Raw genomic sequence first — 20,767 nt, forward strand, 5'->3', positions numbered from 1 at the left:
GACAGTATCCTCCTATGCAGTTTGGACCCAACCATACAATGGTTAGATCGTCCAGACAGGCTGACTGGCCGTCCCTCTACCACCATCCCAAGTATTTAAGTGCGTGAAACATTTTCAAATGTGCAAATGAAAAAGTCATGCACTGTGCATTCTCCCACCTGATAGCATGTTAGCCCCGGACGATGAGGCAGAACGGCAGGCTGATTTCTGAAGCACCCTGCAATCAATGGTCGCTGACAGGGCTGAGTGAGGCTGAGCGGGGCTGTTCAGCCAGCGTGGCACCATGCTCCATAGCTAATCAACCCCCAAGGAGGGATTACGTCTGTGGAGAGATCTCTCAAACCCTCCTCTCAGACCATCCATCACCACCCAGGGAGGCAATCACCAGCCCATTTCCATGTGCAGTTTTTACTTCCCTCTATCAATTCATACAAATCAAGGTGTACAGATGACTGGCAAGCCATGGGTAAGAAGGGAGGGAGGGAGGAATTCAAGGGACGGGAAAATAGGAAACTGGTAAGTAAATAACCGTTCATGGGGTTGAATATGACAGAAGGGTAGAGATTATTTGACAAAAAAAAGTGTGTACCGCTGTTGGTGTCAAAGTTGTCTGGAATGGTCCCTATGATCACAATACGGTCAGATCAGATTCAGGCCCATGCACTGGACAACCCCCCAAATGAGCATAAGACGATTGGAAACATGGGAAATGATTGAACGGTCATCAATTCCCTCACAACCGGCAGCATGTAAGACCCTGTAATTGGTCAGAAAAATGTAAATATAAGGTCGATAATCCAGTGAGAAAAGGAAGATGGGTTATTCATAAGAGGGCAGGAGAGGGAAAGGCCATTGTCCCCAATGTCGGGATAACAACAATGAGCACATGCTGAACAGTATTGCATCTCCAGTTTGACATGAATTGGAAAAGAGAGTGAATGAAACCCCAAACAAAAGCTTATTTTTTCCTCCTCAAGGAACAAGAGTTTAAATGAGCAGTTGTTTCACCGCTCAAAGAATAAAATGAGGGAGGAAGGGAGGAGGAGCAGGAGGGAGGCTGTGAAGAGGGGAAAGGGAGCCCTTTCCGATCATGTTCATGTCGAACATGAAACGAAGGATAAATGAATTAATAAATGAACAAAAGTCTGACATCCTGACAGTTTGATAGAGCCCAGTCTTTACAGTTGAACACTGTAGAGTTAGTCGGCAAAAGGCCATCATTGCAGGTAATATCTTCTCTGGTCCTTTCTTGTAACGTTTGACAGCGGCTAGAGCAGCTCCCCGCTCTATAGGCTCCACTCGGAACACACACAAACTCACACACACACAGACACATTCGCAAATACACACAGTCACTCACAGCCACACATTCACTGTCCTGGCTCTGTTATCTCCAGAGTGCTTGCTCTGTCTATTGACGGAGAACATGCATGCTCTGATCTCTCTGCTCAGCTCGTGCCGTCATTAACGGCTGCAGACAGAGGCTCACAAAGACCCGCTGATTGTACCCTTGCCTCCAAGAGTGCCCCGAATAGGAATAAAGCTTTTTTCAATCACCCTTACGATCTCATGTGGTTTAATCAGTGATTTTGGTGTGAGCAAAACCAACTATTCAAGTAACAATGAGCAACTGTGAATAGTCTTTTGAATCATGCTTATTTGATTCAGACTGGATCAAGCAATGAATTCTATACATAGAGTATAATGTACAGGCCTACCATGTATATTTCCAGTAACTTTATCATTACTGCCATGTTCAATTACCTAAAAAATGCATCCTTCCTTCCTACTTTCCTTGAAGTAATAACAAATTTGACATAATGTGGATTGGTGGAAGCTTTATTTTGAAACCCTTACTTTTACCTATCCAATCTGGTCAGATCAGTGATTACTTAATGAGTACATTTACATGCACACAAATAATTTGATGGCAGTAGGCCGAGTATGGCATTAGTCATGTAAACACCTTACTCTGCTTATCTTAATTGGTCATAATCGAAGTAAGCATACGCTGATTTAAACAACTGGATTTCTGAGCAATCTTTTGAATTATTGGGACATGTAAACACCATAATCGGAGATCCAGTGGTGTATTTGATCTTTGCATGTCCAACACCAGCAGTGCAAGCCTCCCTCTTTTGCGTGAGTGAAGAGAGTTCGGAAAAACTCAAAGTACGCATCATAGAAATACAGATAACTGCCAAATTAATGGAAACACTTGAGTAAACGAGGGATACAGTGTAGAGGTCGACCGATTATGATTTTTCAATGCCAATACCGATTATTGGAGGACCAAAAATGTTTGAAAACGATTAATCGGACGGTTTTTATATATATTTTTGTAATAATTACAACAATACTGATATTTTTTATTTTTTATTTAATATTTAAATATTTTTACCTAATATAATACATAAGTAAAAATCAATTTAGTCTCAAATAAATAATGTAACATGTTAAATTTGGTTTAAATAATGCAAAAACAGTGTTGGAGAAGAAAGTAAATGTGCAATATGTGCCATGTAAAAAAGGTAACGTTTAAGTTCCTATAAATATATTTGTGTATTTGTTTTAACCTGTCTAGGACTGTAACCCCATTCCGCTAGCGGAACCCCTCGCCAACAGCCAATGAAATTGCAGGGCGCCAAATACAAATCAACAGAAATCTCATAAATCGAATTAATCATACAAGTATTAGGCACCATTTTAAAGATATCATTCTGATTAGTCCAGCCACAGTGTCTGATTTAAAAAATGCTTTACAGCGAAAGCTCCACAAACGATTATGTTAGGTCACCACCAACTCACAGAAAAACACAGCCAAAGAGAGGAATCACTAACCTTTGATGATCTTCATCAGATGATACTCATAGGACTTCATGTTACACAATACATGTATGTTTTGTTTGGTAAAGTTCATATTTATATCCAAAAATCTTATTTTACATTGGCGTGTTACGTTCAGTAGTTCCAAAACATGCAGTGATATTGCAGAGAGCCACACCGCTGTATCAGATTTCAAAAACACTTTACGGAAAAAGCATAATCTGAGAATGGCGCTCAGAGCCCAAACCAGCCAGAGAAATATCCCCCATGTTGGGTAGTCAACATTATTCATAAATAGCATTATAAATATTCACTTACCTTTGATGATCTTCATCAGAATGCACTCCCAGGAATCGCAGTTCCACTATAAATGCTTGTTTTGTTCGATAATGTCCAATAGCTTCTTTTGTTATGGCGTTTGGTAAACAGATCTGGTCCATTCGGACGAAACTTTCAAAAAGTTATATTACAGGTCGAAGAAACTTGTCAAACTAAGGATGTTTTTATCATAAAAGTTCAATAATGTTCTAACTGGAGAATTCCATTGTCTGTAGAAAAGCAATGGAACGAGAGCTACCTCCCAAGTGAAAGCGCGTGACGGTTGACATCTAGTGGAAGCCTTAGGGAGTGCAAAATAACCCATATCCCACTGTGTATTCGATAGGGGTGAGTTCAAAAACTACAACGCTCAGATTTCCCACTTCCTGTTTGGATTTTTCTCAGGTTTTTGCCTGCCATATGAGTTCTGTTATACTCACAGACATCATTCAAACAGTTTTAGAAACTTCAGAGTGTTTTCTATCCAATACTAATAATAATATACATATATTAGCTTCTGGGACTGAGTAGGAGGCAGTTCACTCTGGGCACGCTATTCATCCAAAAGTGAAAATGCTGCCTCCTATCCCAAACAAGTTAACAAAATACCAAATTATGGAATTTCTCATGGAAGAATGGTGTCGTATCCCTCCAATAGAGTTCCAGACACTTGTAGAATCTATGCCAAGGCGCACTGAAGCTGGTCTGGCTCGTGGTGGTGCAACGCTCTATTAAAACACTTTGTTGGTGTTTTCTTTATTTTGGCAGTTACCTGTAGTTTTCACGTACTAACTTTATATGTCCGAACACAGGAAAAAAATAACATGGTCGGTATGGTAGAACGTTTATTTGGACTGCCAATTTTCTGAATTTATCAAAGTCCCATCAGCTAGCCTGATTTCAGATGTGTCCATGTAAAAAGGATTATTAAGGAAATTGTTCTTCTTGCAAAGCATGTACACGTTTTAATAGAACTATCATATTAATCTGAGTATTCACAATAATCGTATTATTGTGTGGATGTAAACAAACCCAATGAAGGGAAGAAGTAAGGATTCATTTGAAATGTATTCAAACATGACTTACATTGCAGGTTTCTCTCCACAGAATGCCTATGTCTACTTCAGGAATGGGCCTGTGCACATTTAAAGTAGTTTCTCCTTGAGACAGACAGGAGATCCATACGTGGACAGTGCAGAGAGAGCAAGTGCAGGGCATTAAACAAGCATTCATTGTTGGACGCCACCTGCATGCCAATCATTTTAAGTGTGGCCTTTCTCTGTTGGTCATATATTACAGTACAACAAGCAGACTGGTAATGTTGAGGGCTTCTTGTTTTCATGGGAGATACTGTACTTTGCAAAATGCCATACAATGTATAGTAGGTACATGTATAATTTGGTTGAGTGAGAGAAGCAATGTGAAAGTAAGTTACATAACTAATATTACCTTTCAATATTTTGACATATATAATGGCACCATGTTGGGATTATATGGAAATGTTTTCATGTATCCAGGATGTAAGGGTGTACAATACCAATCCCATGAAAAAACAGAGGGTTTTCTGTATTATCACCAAAGGCAGCCTTACCCTCTCCTCAACCATAATGTTTGACATTTAGAATAGATCACTTTAGACATTCAGGGTATTGCTGTTTCTAAGCCACAATGGTCCCCTACATTTCCGTAATATATTTCACCGTCTAGACATTGCATTGTCGTAGAGGGCGGTTTCTAAGCTGCTATTTCCTGTGTTTATCTCCAATCGTAGAGGTCACTGATGCACCTCTCACCTCAATGTTCTTGGGCCTTAGCAGAATGACTCAGCAGTGCCTTTGACATTTCTCCATATTTCCCCTATTGCCAGTGTAATGTGCTCACTTGTGGACAGAGCTGCACATTTGCTATCCCTGGCTGACGTCATGTTTTAGATGGTAGCAGGATGGCCGAAGGGATGAGTGTATGAAAGGATTCCATTTTGTATATGAAGACTATAATCTTGAAGATTATATGAAAAGTTGATGAAAGGAATATATATATCACGAAGAACAGAGGAAATACAAACAATGAGAACATTGCCATGGCAACATGACAACATCTCTGTCCTGTTATAGAATATTCTGCTAGGCTGAATCATATATATACTGTATAGAAAATACATAGAACAATGATTAATTTGATCTAAAATGATTAGCATAAACAAACCATGGACAAATATGATAAACATTGTTTACTTCCGACTTCAGAGTAATTAATGCATTGCAGATGTCTCGTTACATTTGCATGCGATTGTTGTGACATCCTTCAGCTGATTCTTTTCACCTAAGCAAATAATAGTCGCTGATTAAAGACTATTGTTGCTCATGCACATTTTATAATCTCAAGTTTACCCTTGATGCCGTGCACTTAGTTTACCTCATTAATTAACCAGTTTCATAATTGCTCTTTGTTTAATGCAGAATATAGACCAGATTTATCACTCTCTGTATATTGTGTGTAATATCAGGTTGAAGTTAAACAGTTTTTGTTCGTGAGATTGACTTTTCTTTGCTTGACTGACTCCTGTTCTGCTGGACTTGTAGCCAGCGATTCAGTACTCATTTTCATCACATCTTCGAGCAATATGCAAACCACACTACTAGTGATCAAATGAACAGTGACAGATTTGAGTACCAATGTCTATAAGCATTACGAATGCATGTATAACCTTTGTACTGTATATAGACTGAGCCATGATATGAACACTAAAATGCATTATACACAGATGGTTCATAGACAGTGTTACTGCACAATAAGGTTCATGCAACTAATCAAAGACTGATTGTGGAGTCAAAACTCATGTCATGACAAAGAAGACTGTGGTTAACCAAAAAAGACTGGCAAGTTAGAACAGAATTATAACACAGCAGAACCAAACTGAGCACTACTATGAGTAACTGGAAACGGTTTAATAAGTGAACGAATCAGTCGGTATAAAAATACTGAGGCGAAAGTTGAGAGTGAAAAAAATAATATTTGAGGAAAGCACAGCAGCAAAACGCCTCATTAAATCTCTCTTTGATAGAGAATTGATTTTGGAGAATAAGCATGCTGATTAGACCAATCAAACACTTCATTCTTGATTTTTTTTAAATGGCCGCCGTCATCCAATCACGTCGCAAATTGGCAACATAAGCTGCGGTTACTATGACAGCCATCCCAGGCCTTCTAAGATTCTCGCTCACTTCACAAAGAACATCTGTAGTGGTAACCTGAGGGAAGGGTACTGTTCTGAACATTGGATTGAATGCCCTTCTGCTAATGCTATGATTCATGCAAGCATCGCTAACAGCTTAGCTGATCTGCACTGACAATCCCAAGTCGCCCACTAACTTCCACTCCCCCATTCAATTCCTCTCCCATCCCTCCGCGTTAATGATAATCTCCATCTCGAGTCCCATCTATCTTCGTCTGGGCACATGCAGAAGGGCAGCCCTTAAGTGATTCACAGCATACACTCTGTGGTTAACCATAGTGCACCCCGGGGACAGTCGGACGGTAGACGGTTAAACATTCCCATAGACGGAGGAGGATGCCCAGGTTGTCTTATATAGCACACAGGGAGACCAGAGAGAGATCTTCAGGTGATTTCACGGTGTTAACTAAATTCACAGTGGCTTCCAACCTCCAATCTATCAGTCAATGGAGGGATTGAGGGAGTGAGCGAGTGCAGTAAACGCGGAAGCTCGAGAGGTATCTCTCCTGATATAGTTGCCGACTGTCGCCGCCGGGGAAAAAGGTGTGAGGCGGAATTGTCTTAAAGGGATCTCTGTTTCCCCAGAGTGATAGCCATACATTTGCAATGGTTTGGCCCAGGGAGGTTTGTCTTATCTGCTCCCCCTCACCGAGGGGGGAATGGAGGATGAGTCCTTCCCAGCACACTCGCCACTGTTGATTGGTAGCATGCACACACAGACGCTAGCACATATGTAACAACATTTGAAATGATATATCATACACTACAGTTGAGGAACAATGGGAAAGTAATTCTGCTTTGAAAATTGATACATTTGTAACCTCACTTTTGAAAATGGCCCTGGAGAGCTCTTTGTTGTCTACACCCATTCAGCATCGTTCACACCCTCTTAAGCATTAGCCCCACCCATCTCTTTAAGTATTCACATGTGAGGCCATGTACAAAACAACCAAAGACTAAAGGTTGGTTTATACTATGGGTGTGTTCGTAAACTCAATCTGGAGTCCCAGAGTGCGCTCAGAGTGCTTTCTGGGCGTTCGTAAACTCAGGGCATTGTTAGATTGTCTGTTCATAAATTCAGAGTGTTTTGCTCTCGAGTGTTCAGAGCGCACACTGGACACTCTGGCCGATGAGTATAGTTGATCCAAGCGTTCTGACCTCACAACAGCAGTCAAGCACCCAAGCTAACTGTCTAATGTTGGCTAGCTTGCTAGCTACTTCCAGACACAAATGAGAGAACTGCTCACTCTGACCATTTTACTTGCTCTAGCAGAGCTGGTTAGGCTGTTTTTATCAATCAAATGTATGTATGAAGCCCTTTTTACATCAGTCGATGTCACAAACTGCTATAAGGAAACCCAGCCTAAAACCCCAAACAGCAAGCAATGCAAATGTAGAAGCACGGTGGCTAGGAAAAACTCCCTAGAAAGGCCAGAACCTAGGAAGAAACCTAGAGAGGAACCAGGCTCTGAGGTGTGGCCAGTCCTCTTCTGGCTGTGCCGGGTGGAGATTAAAACAGAACATGGCCAAGATGTTCAAACGTTCATAGATGACCAGCAGGGTCAGATAATAATAATCACAGTGGTTGTAGAGGGTGCAACAGGTCAACACCTCAGGAGTAAATGTCAGTTGGCTTTTCATAGCCGATCATTCAGAGTTAGAGACAGCAGGTGCGGTAGAGAGAGAGAGTCCAGAGTGTTGGTGACTAACTATGCTACTGACAACAATTGAATTAAGCTTTTTTGCCAATGTTTACTGACACCGGCCATATTCAACGAATGTTTGTAAATTCATCAGTTATTCTACACTCACATGAGATTTCTCTGAAATCGGAGTAGATAGCCAGAGCGAATTTATCAGCTACATCTATCGACAGTTGTTGCAGTGACATCATGAACATTCTATTGAATTGGGTGCTTGCATAGAGAAGTATTTTGTTTTGACATGCTAAACAATGAATCCTAATCCCAACTCATAATGTTACTACCCTGGATGAATCTGTAGGTAGCTAACCAAACAGGTTCAATGTTAGCTAGCTAGCTAACATTAGGCTATAACTAGCAATGCAAATGGCTCTGAGATGCGAATAATATTACTAAACAGATCATACACGTAACGTTAGCTAGCGAGCCAGCCAGCTAACATTAGCTAGATAGCTAAGAGTACGCTTGAACTTGAAATGAAAACGACTTTGACTAAATTAAAAACGTGTAATATCTCATATCCGCATGGATGGACGCTTCTCCTCCCTCTCTGTCACAGAGGCCATGGTTGCCCTTAGTTTGAAGACGTAATCCGGAAACAGCTGTATTATACAACAGACTGTCACACCCTGACCTTAGAGATCCTGTTTATGTCTCTATTTTGGTTTGGTCAGGGTGTGAGTTGGGGTGGGTATTCTATACTCTATTTTTTTCAATTTCTATGTTTTGGCTGGGTAGTGATCTCAATCAGGGACAGCCATCTTTCGTTGTCTCTGGTTGAGAACCATACTTAGGTAGCCCTTTTTTCCACCTGTCTTTGTGGGAAGTTTACTTTGTTTAGGGCACATAGCCTTTAGCTTCACGGTTTGTTTTTGTAGTGTTTATTGTTGTGTTCGGTGTGCCGCCCCTGAGAGGTGTCCCGCCCCTGAGCCGCCACCGCGGATAGATGCCCACCCAGACCCTCCCCTATAGGTTTAGGTTTTGCGTCCGGAGTCCGCACCTTTGCGGGGGGATACTGCCACACCCTGACCTGTTTATGTCTAGATCCTGTTTATGTATCTATTTCGGTTTGGTCAGGGTGTGAGTTGGGGTGGGTATTCTATACTCTATTTTTTTCAATTTCTATGTTTTGGCTGGGTAGTGATCTCAATCAGGGACAGCCATCTTTCGTTGTCTCTGGTTGAGAACCATACTTAGGTAGCCCTTTTTTCCACCTGTCTTTGTGGGAAGTTTACTTTGTTTAGGGCACATAGCCTTTAGCTTCACGGTTTGTTTTTGTAGTGTTTATTGTTGTGTTCGGTGTGCCGCCCCTGAGAGGTGTCCCGCCCCTGAGCCGCCACCGCGGATAGATGCCCACCCAGACCCTCCCCTATAGGTTTAGGTTTTGCGTCCGGAGTCCGCACCTTTGCGGGGGGATACTGCCACACCCTGACCTGTTTATGTCTAGATCCTGTTTATGTATCTATTTTGGTTTGGTCAGGGTGTGAGTTGGGATGGGTATTCTATACTCTATGTTTTGGCCGGGTAGGGTTCTCAATCAGGGACAGCTGTCTATCGTTGTCTCTGATTGAGAACCATACTTAGGTAGCCCTTTTTTCCACCTGTCTTTGTGGGAAGTTGACTTTGTTTAGGGCACATAGCCTTTAGCTTCACGGTTTGTTTTTGTAGTGTTTATTGTTGTGTTCGGTGTGTTTTTCCAAATAAAGAGAAAATGTATGTTCACCACGCTGCACCTTGGTCCTCTTCTTTTAACGGCCGTGACACAGACTTTTGTGTGTTCTCTTTTCGACTCCCTCTGCATATTTGCAATCAAATGCCAGAATTTTATCCACCTCCTTAGCTATCATGCTCTATTTCCAGAAAGTGGAGAGCAACACTTTTGCAGATCTATTACATGATATCTTTAAAAAAAAGCTGCTTTAGAAGGGATTACCTACACATACTTTATTAACCAGATCATGTTATAGACAGAAGCGTGCTACAACTCATTTCTCGGCATGTCCAGACCAACCATTATCTCAGCCAATCATGGCTGGCGGGAAGGTTCCTGACTTTTTCCTATGCTAAACCAACTAGGCCTGTTATTTAACAATGTTATTTGTATTTACAGATGGCATACAAATTTGTTATTAAGGCACATGAATGTTCACGTGTTCCAGAAGGCATTTGATTAAAAAAGTTTACGTTCAAATGACTTTGTGAAGTAGCGACACACGCCTAGTTTCCTGAAACAAGTCACATATACACACATTTACACTACACTACACACACATTATACCCCCCCCCCCCCCTCCTCCAGCCATTAAACCTCACACACAATGTAGGGAAGGAATCACACGACTAGACCTGACATTTGCAGCACACCCATCACAATAAGGTGCCTGATTAAAAGGGCAGAATGAAATCATACCAGGCCCTGTACATTGCACTAAGTCCAAGCTAAATAGGATTTAAACCTGTGCAGGCCACAGATACTTTCGGTGTCAAATCCTGATTACTATAAAGAGGAGAAGAAAAGGTCTCGCTGTTGTAATGTCTGTGTAACAAGGGGTGTCTTAGAGCTGCATAGTTACACAAGTATACACAGTCCGTGGACAGATAAGGCAGTATTTTTATAGAGAAGGCAGGGGAAACTGCTCCGTTGAATGTCTATTTGAAAGGCGATGAAATAAAAGGTACTGTTTTTATCCTGCTTGGATCAAAAGGTTCAAGCTAATTAACAAACTAAATAAGAGTCTCCCAAGCTGCGTCACACACCTCTCACTCTCTCACTCACTCACTGCAGCGTGGAGTGAGAAATAATGGGAGACCATAGCTGTGTGTGTAGGATGGGAATGGAAGGGGGACACCTAGTCAGTTACACAACTGAATGCATTCACCTGAAATGTGACTTTCGCATTTAACTCAACCCCCTGAATCAGAGAGGTTGCGGGGGGGGGGGGGGGGGGCTGCCTTAATCGATGTTGATGTGGGTTAAGTGTCTTGCTCAAGGGCAGTATGGCAGATCTTTCCACCTTGCCAGCTTGGGGATTCAGATCAGCAACATTTCGGTTACTGGCCAAACACTCTACCTGTCACCCCTCTGTGAACACATCTTGGTGTGTGCATGTTGTGCTTGGGCGCATTCATGGGTGCACATTTACAAATCCAAAGAGAAATTGCTCCCCGCGCTGAAATGTAACAAATACCTGCCAAATGTTCCACCAACAAGATCAGTTCCAATTAACCATGCTATAGAGCTCCATGACCCACAAAATAAAATGGCTGGTGATCAAGGTTTCCTGTCTGTTTTAATTTGATTTGACTTTTCCAGCAGAACCCAGAGGAGGCTGAGAGAGGGAGTCAAACTGAAAGGACAAGGGCACGTAATAAAGACGAATGGCTAAAGCAGAAAATTTGATTCATTGCCTCGGTACAGCAACATTTACAACCCAAAAAAAAATAATACATTGACAAGCCATGAATTTTTAAACACTGTCAAATCCAGGAAAGCACACATCCGGCTGCTATAATGACATTTAGTCCCAGAAGGCTGCTGGGGAGAGACAGGGAGATGGTTAACTGACTTTATCACGTGGCCATTTGCCTGACTTCCACATGCGTGCAAGCAGTTTTTGGTTATGTTCAATTCAATACATTACCTCAATTCTTCATACCGAATACAGAAGAATCTAGAAAATCTAGAAATCTAATCTAATCTAATCTAGAAAAACATCAACAGTAAATACTGAAACTCTACTCAATAAAACTCCTGCCCAAACTCAAGTTTTTGGCAAATTTCTTCAGAACTAGACGGACGCATTGATGTGAGGGTTGCTCAGTATTATTTACTGAAATAGTTATCAGAAGCATATGCTTGCCGCAGATCTTTCACTGTGGAGCGCACACTTTGTAGTATGATATGAAAACACCATCTGGTGTGGGAACACAGCTAGGCTAGCTGTGTAGCTAAAAGGCCCTACTGTGTCATAGGGTTACCTTACTGTTAGGGATATCCGTTACATTAATCCTCAATGGATTTTTGATTTAATAATCATTACCTAGCATGCATAATACAACAGCTCTACTAATGTACACGGCAGGTGTACACTTTCTTGAGACAATGTTTGTTGCTAAGTATAGCATATAATCATCTTGGTGTTGACACGTTGTGTCTCTGTATGACCTCTTGTTGACCTCGTCAACCTTTTCATAATGCATTATATTAAACCTTTCCCATTATTGTCTTTCATTAGAATCTCATTAGATTATGTCAAAATAGTGACATTTAACTATTGTAGTTATATGTCACTTACGGTGACATATGTCTGGATTCATAACACATTAATATAAAAATTCCTAACAATAAGCCCCATATTTCAGTATATTGCCTGGAGTGTTTGCTTGTTTGTAGGGTAACATTTTGTCTCCTATGGAGCAGAAACAGTGTGTCCTGCTGACAGCGGAGAACTGGAAACAACACATTCTGAGACAGGGCCCTCTCCTGAACAAAATGAACATCTGCCGTTTCTCATCAGCTATATTGAAGCTAATGACGGCCCGCAAGTGTGCTGACAGCGAATGGAATTGGATTGTGTACAAGAGCCCCTGTGAGACCAAGCATATGTTCTGGAGTGTGTTTGTGGATGGAGTTTTTGTGAGCGTGCGTTTATGTATGTTAGTTGAAGTGTCACTATGGATGTAGTAGTTGAGAGAGTGAGAAAGAGAGAGAGAGAGAGAGAGAGTAGCCTGCTGGCATGAGTTATTAAGTGAAGACGTTGTGTATATTGTGCCTGTGTGTACGAGTGGGCGAGTGAAGTGTGTTTGTACAGGTTGAATAACTGTTGTATCCTTCTTCCCTTTCAATCTCCTCCTCTGTCTCTGCGTCACTAACAGAGATCCCTGCATCACACACATCAAAGGAGCCCACTCTCGCTGGATACAATTGTACTGTGACCTCTCCCAGTCTTTTTTTGCATGCACCACAACAACTCCCAGGCTGCTAGCCTAGCTCTCTGCCAAGAGGATTCTCCCCGCTTGCCTCCTCTTCTGTCTAGGGACAGATTTACATGAAAATTAAACATTTGTATTCAACTCTGGCAATTGACGGCCATCTTAACTTCACACAACTGTTGATGTGTTCACCACTCGCTGTTGCCTTTCTTTATCCAGCACAACTATTTCTCTCTCTCTCTCTTCTTTCTGTTGTCGGAACTTTGCAGGTGAATTCTTTTGCACACGGCCTTGAGTTCAACTTTTGTATAAATAGAAGCGAAGTATTATACCACGGCCCTTTTTGCAGCCTCTTGAAATATTTGCGAGTCATTTAAAATGAGAAGTTTGCGTGAACCCCGGTGAGGAGGATCTAGGCAAGTGTGTGTTTGTCTGTGTGTGTATGTGAGAGAGTGTGTGTGAACGGAGAGCGCTCTCCTTCTCGCCTGCATTCTGGAGAGGCTAATCACATGAAGAACATTTTCTGGTTGGGAGGGATAAAGACCATCCTCTGAAGTGACTCATCGTGTTTGGAGAATTTCAACCGAGCAGCAGCTAGCGAACGCAGCTCTAATTCTCCTCACAGAAGTGTGGCTTTGGAACGCTCACAATGCATACAGCAGAAAATACATCTTGAGACTTCTCAACTGTTATTTCACACAGAAAATGTATTTTGGTAGTGTTTTCCCCAAAGCATAAATTACATTTGGGGAGACAAAATGACAACACAGACACCGGCTGTTTGAGGAGGAGGGGCAAAAGGGAGCAAAAGAAATGAAAGCGATGTCATATCATGAGGAAGATTGATTAACTGGCCATGATGAAGTATTAGGTAGATAAAGTAATTGAATATTCAATACATCCCTGTCTGGCACTGAAAAGCAGCATTAAAAGAAATAAAAGAGACAAGAGACTACAAATTAGTTTAATCAATCTTCTGCCTCCAACAAAAATTAAACAAGCATAACTATAAGTATCTATTAAATGGCGTGTGGGCTGGTTTGTAATTTCATTGTTTCTCAGCATAAGCATTGGCTGCTCTATGACCGTGAGGCATGACAGTGAGCCATCCATTATATATATAATCATTGTTCTAAGCTGTTGAAAAATCAATATTTTCCGTTACCGGCTGTTCAGGTATTTATATAGTTGCATTGCATCACATAGCTTTCAGTAACTTCCCTCTAACTGTCATAAAATGGGTGCTATAGCCTACCTCATGTCAAATGAAGTATACTCAAAGCTCAGTGGTTGGCTGAATTTGTGACATAACCATTGGCATCCATTGAAGTTGACATAATTTAAAGACGAAGTGCAGGATCTTAAGCACAACAACATGTTCTATGAATTGGACTCATCACATATCATACAAATTGCTAGTATTTATATATATATATACTGTATATTATTATTCATTAAAACATTTTCATGACGTAACATCAAACAAAATGGATGACGTAGTATGCAAGAAATGGGGACACGTTCTGGCTCATGAGCACCACATTCAAAGCTACTGGTTGAAACAGAAGACACACAAAATGAACAACTATAGCTTTGGATGTAAAGCTTCAGACCCTAAGTCAGACAGGATGCTATAGAGAAATCTGGAGGTGAAAGAAACACACACCTGTTTAGGCAAGGTACTGGCTAGAGAAATTAAAGGAGAGCCGCGAACTCTAAAGAGCTCAGATGCAATAATTGAATAACCTATTAACCAACGTTTCGACAGACAAGCTGTCTTCATCAGGGTATAATGACAAACACTGCGGGTCACTCGTTTATATAGAGTCAAAGGACACACACGGGTGTCTGTAATCATGGCCGGGTGTGGCCTGATATCATTGGTTAATTCTCAGATATAAACAGAACATACCAAAAACACTAATGATTAGCATACTGGCATATTGCCAGCAGCATACCACCCTGCATACCACTGCTGGCTTGCTTCTGAAGCTAAGCAGGTTTGGTCCTGGTCAGTTCCTGGATGGGAGACCAGATGCTGCTGGAAGTGGTGTTGAAGGGCCAGTTGGAGGCACTCTTGACTCCTCTGGTCTAAAAAAATATCCCAATTCCCCAGGTGTGATTGGGGACACTGCCCTGTGTAGGATGGGACATTAAACGGGTGTCCTGACTCTCTGAGGTCATCCCATGGCTCTTATCATAAGAGTAGGGGTGTAAATAATCCCCAGTTTACAAATGGCTCATTAATCCCCCTCCTCTCCCCTGTAACTATTCCCCAGGTTGTTGCTGCAAATGAGAATGTGTTCTCAGTCAATGTACCTGGTAAAATAAAGGATAAATAAATAAAATTCAATCATAGATACAATGAAATGCAAAATCACAAGAATGGCTTCAGATCAAAGTCTATGTTGAGACCGAAAGAAGCAAGAGTCTTTAAATTAGAGATCCAGGCATCCTCTCATTTAATAAATTATCGAGGTCACCCCCTCTCCTAGGGAGGGTTACATGTCCGATGCCGATATAATGTAGGGACGAAATTGAATGGTTCGCTCCAAAAAGTGGGCCGCAACTGGGTAAGTCGAGTTTTTGCATCCAATGGTGCTACGATGCTCCGAGAGTCGCACTTTTAATTTGCGCTTTGTTTTACCCACATCATTTTTTACCACAAGGAGAAGTTATTAAAAGATAAATACCTACCTTAGTGGAGCAAGTGATAACACCTTTGATTGGGGTCTACGCTTGTAGTTTCCATCTGGTAGAGGCACAAATAGACGTTGTGCAGGGATATTTTGGGGTGGTAAATCAGAGTTTACCAATTGATCTCTGAGAATCTCTCACGAGAATTCGACCTAGAATGCAAGAATGCTTCTTTTTTGCGAGACTGTCCTTGAAAGAGATCATGTCTCGATTTGTTTTGAATTTTCTCAATGGCATGCTTTTGGTCTAGTCTCTGACAAAGCACAAACAAATGCCTGAATTCGTGACTTTTATACAGTGCTGCACTGTTTAACATGGTCCTTGTTTCCACGTATGACTGAGAGAATACATTTATTCATGAGCACCGGTAGACACAATCAGCGTCTGAGCTTCATTGACTATAAGCTAAAACCAGACCTCATTGTCAACCAGGGTAGCCTCGCAAAAATATACTAAAATCACTCTATCCAAAACATTATCTATATACCATAGTTATGACGGTATGAGTGTTTAGCAAAGACAAGAAAAATAAGAGAAGAAGGAGAACACTGAAGGTTAGGAGGAATACGGCCTAGATACAGTAGAAAGAGGCTTTTCTTCCCTCAGACGTTTACAGGCCTGCAGAAGGAGTGCGATTGACCATCTGGCCCTCAGTATGGAGCTATGCACTGTAAAAGCACTCAAATCAATGGAAACAACTCCACCTTGGATGCCCACCATTACACAGATGGTGTACTTGGAGAGAACTGCTTAGGCTACCTAACGAAGAGCAGACACTGCACAGACAGAACACCCCACGCAACTGTCCCGCCACCACCACCCACTTCCAGTGAATGTTGCTTGCTTGATTGGCATTGTAACGTATTGTTCAACGTTGGCCGGCGACCATGAACTACAACAGGGCCCTCTGGTGGTCTGTTGATAAATGGCTTTAACCCAGAGTGTGAGTGCGTGAATAGTATACTCATACACAAGCACAACACACACTCACACACGTACTCACGGATACACTCTCTTAACGTCACACATAATGTACATGCACACAGCGTGGTCATTTCAGCTAAAGTGAGGGTATTGCAAGCTAAATTGACTCCAGACATTATCACCTTGTTGCTGTAGTTTCACTCACCTCAGCCAATAGGGGACCTCTACAGGATCGGTGGGTCCCCCGCGGGACGGTTGAGCTAACATAGGCTAATGTGATTAGCATGAGGTTGCAAGTAACAAGAACATTTCCCAGGACATAGACATAATAATACATTATGGCCTTTCTCTTGCAAAATCAAAGATGATTTTCTTTGTATTATCTTTTACCATATCTAATGTGTTCTATTCTCCTACATTATTTTCACATTTCCACAAACAAAAGTGTTTAATTTCAAATGGTATCAAGAAAATGCATATCCTTGCTTCAGGTCCTGAACTACAGGCAGTTAGATTTGGGTATGTCATTTTAGGTGAAAATTGAAAAAAATGGGGCCGATCCTTATTATTAACACTCTACAAACACGTTATGCAAGAATTCGCTGGTACGCACCGGGATTAAAACTCTAGTTGAGTTTCATGTCAAGTCAAACAGCAGTTACCTAGCCAAAGCCATCTACTGCAGCTATCTTTACACACTGTTCTCCCTGCAGCTTCATTGATGCGCTCTCCATAACTCCAGCCAGCCAGGCTACCACATGGTCCTAAAGTCAACCCACTCATATCACTAAACTGCATTTGGCTTTTAATCAGGGTTGGAATGATGTTAGTAGCCTATTTTAAATTGTTGATGTGGAGCTAGGGTATGGCGACTGCCAATTGACACCCCGCATGCACGTGTAGTCTAGGCCTAGGATAACACATACCATACATGATGCATGCGATGATGCCCATAGACCAGGGCTGCCCAACCCTCTTCCTGGAGATCTACTGTCCTGTAGGTTTTCAGTCCAACCCTAATTTAACAGTTCTGAGTCAGCTAGTTAAGGCCTTGTTGAGCAGCTAATTAGTAGAATCAGGTGTGTTAAATAAGGGTTGGACTGGAAACCCACAGGACGGTACATCTCCAGGAAGAGGGTTGGGCAGTCCTGCCACAGACAAACATACCGTAGATTATATGCATACAGATATACAAACCCATTAAAAAGGCACTCAGAATTGAACTTAGAAATTCAGATTTACACAGAGACGCAGTGTTATTGACATAGATGTCACTATATTATTAACGTATAAAATATGCCTAAGAAGCACAGTAGACACAACCCGCACACACTCTCACAGACATTCAGACTGTACATGCAGACACATTTCCATGCATTTCATTTTTCTGTTCTAAAGCATTTGTATGTTTTTGTTCATGTGGACATCAACTCAAATTCAGCCCCTTTTCCTGGCACATCCTTCTCATCTGCCTTTTGTCAAAAGACTAACTCACGGATACAGAAAGAACTGCACCTGGACTAGAATAAAAAATATAAAAAATATGTTTTTAAAGGCAATAGTGCAGCTGTAGCACATTTCAAGGTAAATTTGCCTCCGCTCTGTGGCATTTCAAAAACAAGACCTGTCACAGGCTATTTTCAGACTCCATTGTATGTGCTGCGCTACTAAGAAAAAAATGTTATTTTGACAAAATTCTTCAATTTGCATCACTAAAACAAAGCAGACTCTACACAGCATCTAAGAAATCACAACTCTCCACAACAATGTCATAGCTGTTCACAATGCTGCAGTCAATCATCAAGACTTGACCAACCACATCTGTAATACTCAATACAATGCATAGTTTTCTAGTGAGGCATCATAGTTTTGTTTGCTCTCAATATTTTTCTAATGATTTGTATAGGAAAAAATACATATAGGTAACTCATTTCAACTACCAGAAGTCAACATGTATTTTTCAAAAATATTTGATTATTTAGAATGGGGACTGTATGGCCTATATGGCTGTCTTAGTGGTTAAAAACTAGACTGATGTAGCCTAATAACTATGTAATAACATATATTTTACTGTAAGACATATGCCTGCCTGTTCTTTAAAAACAAATGGATTGGATTTGGGATAAATAGATTATACCCCACAATTTGTAAAAATTAAAACTATATTTTATATTCTTATATGTTTGTTCACTATTTTACATAATGACTTGTTAGGTTACCTGTTAAGACAAAATACACACATTTGTCCTAGGCCCTATCATATTGCTCTCCATCGTTTACATTGAGCCTTGTAAAGCTACGTTAATTTCGGCTAATGCCATTTTGAGTAATTGTCCTGCGTGGCACCGAGCCACTTGTCAAAACCGACTTGCCTTGGGACAAAAACATATTGATCTTCATTCTGTCCCTCTCTCCTCGCCGCACAAAACGTTTCATCACATCTCCGCACTCAGAATGAGAATTCTCACATTGTGTTTAACTTGGAGTGATTCCAAAAGACAGGGGCAGCATCACGCCCTCACTTGTGTCATCACATTAACCGTAAAGTAAAGGGGAAAGATAGTGAATAAAGGCTCTAGAGATCTACGCAGGAGTTGCTTACAAACTTCCTTCATTCCATAGGCCTACAGTACGCGTCATGCGGCTGTCCAAGGCAGGCGACACCTGTGCCATCTCAGCACGCGGGGCACCTTAATATATGTTGTTGTTCCCTATTTGCCCTCTTAAGTACAAATAATATGTTTTGGGTTGTGCATACTTATATTGTATTTCTATGCAAACATTTTCTACTTTTTCAAGCATTTTTAAGCATGTCAACCTTCTCCAAAATGAATAACTGACGTGAGATGAAGACTAATCATATGTATTGATGTAGGATGTATTTATAACGCATCAACAATATCAATTGCCACATGATAACCACATAGGGAACATATAATAGACTATAAGATAATAATGGCATTGAAAAACAAACAAGCATGGGTAGGGGTCATTTTTACTCCTATCGGCTACAATGTGGTTGCATCGAAGCCTCCTGACATGAAGTCACAATAGTTGCACAGAATTTAATCCAATGTATCACTGTCGTATAAAGTACTGTCGGCTATAGTCTCTGTAATATTGTTTTACATGCACACAGTCATCTGATAGCATACCCTTGAAAAGAGCGTAAACATGTATATTTTATAGATGACGGGCAAGACCGTTACTCCAAAAACCACAGATGCTGCACAAGCACAGATAGACACCCTCACTTTCCTAAATAGATATGATTTCCACTCTAAGAACGATACTGATTATTTACCTATAGCCGGTCCATATTACACGTAAATAGACACTTAATAAAGCTTACCTATTCGAATGACATGAGGCATCCCACAAGAGTACTGAATCCAAAAGAGACATAGAATGGCCGATGTCCAGTATTCCAAAATCGAACTCCGGGCAGACAACCAAGTGTTTCGCATGATTGTAAAGTCGTGGGATCCACTTTTTAAGATTCCAAAGACGCTTCAGTGTTGCTCATCAAATTTGAATTCGACGGAGTCATATGTGGGTTTGTGTGTCTGCGACAAATGGGCGCTCATTGTACTTGGTGCAACATTCTCCCAGTTTTTTCACTCTCAATACTTTGGACGGCTTTTCAAGATTTATACCCCAGTTCCAGACACAGGCGGATCAGTGTTACACCTGCGAATGCTGGCTGCTACAATTAGCCTGAACGAGTCTGTATCTCTTCCCCTCCTACGGTTGATGCTATTTGTCTGCTGGCTGGAGAACAACCGGGCTGGATTCCCGTACAAATGTGGAAGGGAACTGCGCCTGCGGTACTTTTGGTCGCCTCCAACGATGCTCTGACCGGTGTTAGCCACAAGAAGCCTTGAAAACCTGTTTCTTAATAAGTTTCTTCAGAATTCATGCAAGCTCATTACATATTTCAAATATATAAAATATCAGTGCTGATTTGAAATATTAAATGCGTCAAAAATGTTGATATAGCCAAATAGCAGTTATTATCATGATGATAATTGTCTAAATGGTAATTACTGTTCATATAGAAAAAGTATTCGAAATGTTTAAGAAAAGCTTCTTCATGATCCAGTATTCGTTGCTGTCTGTTTTTCTCATAGCG

General features: G+C 41.1%; 1 protein-coding gene across 1 annotated transcript in view; it reads right to left on the reverse strand.

Moving 5' to 3' along the window:
• LOC109903858 (glutamate receptor ionotropic, kainate 3-like) overlaps window positions 1-20,345 on the reverse strand; it is a 122,735-nt gene extending 102,390 nt beyond the window's left edge. The window contains exon 1 of the mRNA XM_031791476.1: window positions 19,988-20,345. Within this exon, the coding sequence (XP_031647336.1) occupies window positions 19,988-20,102 (115 nt within the window). The 5' untranslated portion in view covers window positions 20,103-20,345. The remainder of the gene's footprint in view (window positions 1-19,987) is intronic.
• Window positions 20,346-20,767: the final 422 nt, after the last annotated feature.

The sequence above is a fragment of the Oncorhynchus kisutch genome, linkage group LG2 (genome assembly GCF_002021735.2).
Source record: "Oncorhynchus kisutch isolate 150728-3 linkage group LG2, Okis_V2, whole genome shotgun sequence".
NCBI classification, from domain to species: Eukaryota; Metazoa; Chordata; class Actinopteri; order Salmoniformes; family Salmonidae; genus Oncorhynchus; species Oncorhynchus kisutch.